The sequence below is a fragment of the Panthera pardus genome, unplaced genomic scaffold (assembly GCF_024362965.1).
Source record: "Panthera pardus isolate Hobbes unplaced genomic scaffold, ASM2436296v1 HiC_scaffold_27, whole genome shotgun sequence".
Classification (NCBI taxonomy): domain Eukaryota; kingdom Metazoa; phylum Chordata; class Mammalia; order Carnivora; family Felidae; genus Panthera; species Panthera pardus.
The window spans coordinates 92,544,917-92,549,357 of record NW_026526843.1 but is presented as its reverse complement, the minus strand read 5'-3'; the positions used below and the strand labels follow the sequence as shown (position 1 = coordinate 92,549,357).

Sequence of the window (4,441 nt, the reverse complement as noted above, 5' to 3'; positions counted from 1 at the left end):
CACACTCTCCCCTTCCATTCAATAAGAAGCCTATTAATGAAAAGGACTTCACAACTGTAGGTTAGATCTATGTACTTACCTAGGCTAATCAAACAAACCTCTTATTACTAAATACAAATGGGCAAAGTTTTAAGTATTCCAGGAAAGTGAAAATCATTATGAACTATACTATATATATATATATATATATATATATATATATATATATATATATATATATATTTTAAAGAGGAAAGAGAGAACTCTATCCAAAAATCCAAATTTTTGTTTTCAGAATTTTGAGGACAATGGGGTTTTAAAATGACAACAGGGTGCTATAAAAGGGAGTAATTAGAGAATAAGAGGCAGTCCTTGGAAAATAGAAATACCGTTGCAAAATTAAAACTTAATAGATGTTAGGTGCTCAACGCAAAGTCACCCTCCCCACCCAAACTCTGATGGAACCTGGAACACAGCGCTCATGCCCCGCCCGCCTTTCCCTCTTTCTACCACCACCCCCATGCCAGAAACATAACAGATCTCCCCCTCTACTAGTCCCCATCCTGCGTAACTGACCCCATTTCCAATATCAATCCAGAGCTGCTGTCTGAACCCAGCACCCACTCGACAGCACCCTCCTTTCCACTCTGACAGCGCCCCGAATTGCCGACCTTTCCAATCTGACAGTGCCGACCCTGAAGATTCGCGGAAGACCTGCCACCACTATCTTCGCCTTGGTGCCAGCGCCGCCAGCCATGGCCACCGCGCCGTCCTCTCAAGTGCGCCAGAACTACCACCCCGAATGCGAGGCCGCCATCAACAGCCAGATCAACCTGGAGCTCTACGCCTCCTACGTGTACCTGTCGATGGCCTTCTATTTCGACCGCGCCGACGTGGCCCTGGAGAATTTCTCCAAGTTCTTCCTGCGCCAGTCCCACGAGGAGAGCCAGCATGCCGAGAAGCTGATGCAGCTGCAGAACCAGCGTGGGGGCCGCATCCGCCTCCACAACATCATGAAGCCTGACCGCGACAACTGGGAGAACGGCCTCAACGCCATGGAGTGCGCCTTTCACCTGGAGAAGAGCCTGAACCAGAGCCTGCTCGACCTGCACCAGCTGGCCACCGACAAGAACGACGCCCACCTGTGCAGCTTCCTGGAGACCAACTACCTGCACGAGCAAGTCAAGGTCATCAAAGAGCTGGGGGGCTACATCACCAGCCTGCGCAAGATAGAGACCCTGGAAGATGGCTTGGCAGAGTACCTCTTTGACAAGCTCACCCTGGGCAACAGCGACAAGCACTGAGTTGGGACTGCCTTCCCATAGCCACAGGGTGCATGGTGACTTCCCCTGGTCACCATGCCGAGCATGCATTTTGTAGTATTGCACTTGCAAAACGTTCCAGTTTTTTTCTTCCAGTTTTGCTATAAATAAATGAAGTTATTTGGTTTCAATAAAGTTATTTGGTTCCTAAATAAAGGTTTCTGGTTGATTCATGTGTGAAAACCCCTAACCTTTTAAGTTTTAAACCAGGTATCCAGGCCACATGCGGCACTGGCCTTACAAAATATCCACATAAGAGTTTTACTGCAATTTATCATCTTGCAGTAAAGCAACACGGTATCCCAAAATCCCCTCAATAGAAGGGTTGAAACATATAAAATACAAAATCATGGATGAAGCTCAAATTTGTGATATTGAATATGAGGTAGAATAAATACCCCTAAATGTTAAGCCAGTGAGTCTGGCTGCTTTGAAGAATGTGTAGGGGGTGGAGGAGAGTCAGTCCGGAGATGTTTGTAGCTGGTGGGATGAGAGACACACTGGTGATTGAATAGGAGAGGAAGCTGAAGATAAGGTGACTGAGACAAATTCTAGCTGCATCTGGATGACGCAAAAAGATTTCCTCATGGATCAGAGGTGACGAATGAGAAATGGGGGAAATTATCTAGGTTCTTCTATTTGTACTTGAACACCTGACTTGATGGTAATGCTATTTATTAATCTGAGGATGCTTTCTGGGGAACATGAGGGGTGGGGAAGGCATGTCACGTAAAATCTGAGATGCCTATTAGATATGCAAGTGGAACAGTCATGCAGGGGGTCAGAAGAATGAATCTGGAGCTCAGGTGGGATGTCAGGTTTGGAAATACACACATAGGTGACATCAGCTACAGATGGTGTTGAGGTCATGGGACCGGATAAGCTCACCAGAAACAGAGTATAGAGAGTGTGGCACAGCCAGCCCCATGCTACTTCTCTATGGATTTTTTTCTGCTTCCCTTTAAAAATTCAGCCTGCCTCTCTATCCATGGAATTTGACCAAATGACATCTGTATCCATGTAAACCCTAAGGTTGTCCCTGCCTAGGAAAAATACTCACAACATGTTTCTTCTGTACCAGGTTGGTTACAAAGGTAAAGGTTAAAATTTAGATTGTCATGCCTTATCAAGGACACATGGCTAGCTTGAGTCTCCTTACAGTTTGCAGATCGCTTTGAACATTTACTAAATAAGAACAAGCTTAGTTATATCATAATATCCTTTCACATTTCACCAGGACTGTACTTTAATACTTTCTTAAAAGTGAGGATTGTATTCCTCTGAGTAAGTTTCCAGAAAATGCTCTTGCCCCTTTCCTTTTCTTGGTCAAACTCGATCCTTTCACTCTTTCTCTGCCTGATTTGATGAACTCTCTTCTGACTTTATCTCAGATCATAGATATAGATGTCAAGGGGACTGTTCTCTAGATATGAGGAAGCATAGAGTGAGTATCAATATATGAGTTTTCAAAACTGGAAATTGACTGGGGATCTTTTCTACTTTCCGGTTTTGGAGAAGCAGTTGGTATAGTGGTTTCTTTTTTTTTTTTTTTTTGATTTTTTTTCAACGTTTTTTTATTTATTTTTGGGACAGAGAGAGACAGAGCATGAACAGGGGAGGGGCAGAGAGAGAGGGAGACACAGAATCGGAAACAGGCTCCAGGCTCCGAGCCATCAGCCCAGAGCCTGACGCGGGGCTCGAACTCACAGACCGCGAGATCGTGACCTGGCTGAAGTCGGACGCTTAACCGACTGCGCCACCCAGGCACCCCGGTATAGTGGTTTCTTAACCTCACACTGCTTGGGTTCACATCCCGGCCTAGCCACTTACTAAATTGGGTGAATTTGGGCATGTAATTTAACTTTTCTGTGCCTCCGTTTCCTCCCATGTAAAAGAGGGATAATAAAAGCATCAACGCCATCGGTTGCTGAGAAGATTAAATGAGTGAATATGTTTAAATGTTTCCAACAGTGCCTGGCACACAGAGTACACATAAGCCATCATTTATCACCACCACCTTCATCCACTTCTAAGTTCTTGGTGGTGTTCCTTTGGGGAGAAGATTCCACATCTGTACTTTGCCACTGGGGGTCGCTCTTGCATTTCAACCAACTGTGTCATTCTGAATACCGAGAAGGAAAAATCCTTGGTAGCTGCTTGGCTGTCAGGTGCCGCCAGGAGTCAGGAGGCTAGATTGCTGTTTTCAGGCCCCAAAGTCAGGCCCAAGCCTGGAGGGGGGGTTGCTGTTTCAATCAGCCTTCCCCTTAAATCGCCCCCTCCAACATTTTTTGCGTATTCTTCCCAAACCCAGGTTGCCTGAGCCTCCTCTTTCCAACTTAACTAACATTCCACTCTTCAGAGATGGGAAAGAAAGGACGAAGCGCTAATCCTGATCTGGATGTTTGGACCTGAAATGGAGTGGAATGTGTCAGGGAGAGACAGGATGGGAAGAGGAGACCACCTTGGGGCTACTGATAAAATAATTAAAATTGATAAAATCTCCATGCATGTTGCCATGGACATTCTCAAGTTTTGCTGTACATAAGTATCACCTGCAGAGCTTTAAAAAATCTGAGTGCCCCAGACCCATCCCAGACCAAATACATCAATTTCTTGCACAGGATCTAGACATCCCAGGCAATTAAAACCAGCATGAGCACCTTGCTACTCAAAATGTGTTGTAAACCAGCAGCATCAGCCTCACCTGAGAGCTGATTAGAACCGCAATAGTATTAAGCCCTACCCCAGACCAAATGAATCGGAATCTACCCTTTAACAAGAGCCCAGGTGATCAATATGAACACTGAATTTTGAGTGGTACTTTTAACATCCTGGTTGTCAAACCTGACTGCGCCTTGAAATCACCTGGGGAGCAAGAAAATAATCCTGATGCCTCTCTTTAAACTCAATCATACTCTCACCTAAGTACTGAACCAAAAATAATAGAAACTTACTGCATCTTCAACAGCTATTATTGAATTGGAAACCTCTCATTTTGTTGTTGCGTGTATGGGTGCATGCACATGCGTGCGTGCACACCCACCCACACGCAGACACACCCCATTTTACCCATTTAGTTTTATCACAAACTGGTGTTAGACTATGGGTTGTCAAACTATGGCTTACAAGACAAATCCAAG

At 45.0% G+C, this 4,441-nt stretch overlaps 1 protein-coding gene across 1 annotated transcript; it reads left to right on the top strand.

Moving 5' to 3' along the window:
* The first annotated feature begins 490 nt into the window (after positions 1-490).
* Positions 491-1,451, top strand: LOC109260291 (ferritin heavy chain-like). Its single transcript, XM_053891237.1, has one exon. It carries the CDS (start codon positions 735-737, stop codon positions 1,281-1,283), a length of 549 nt encoding a protein of 182 aa, XP_053747212.1. The 5' UTR covers positions 491-734; the 3' UTR covers positions 1,284-1,451.
* Positions 1,452-4,441: the final 2,990 nt, after the last annotated feature.

Coding starts and splice junctions, on each gene's coding strand:
- LOC109260291 (XM_053891237.1), top strand. CDS start 735: ATGGCCACCGCGCCGTCCTCTCAAGTGCGCCAGAACTACCACCCCGAA.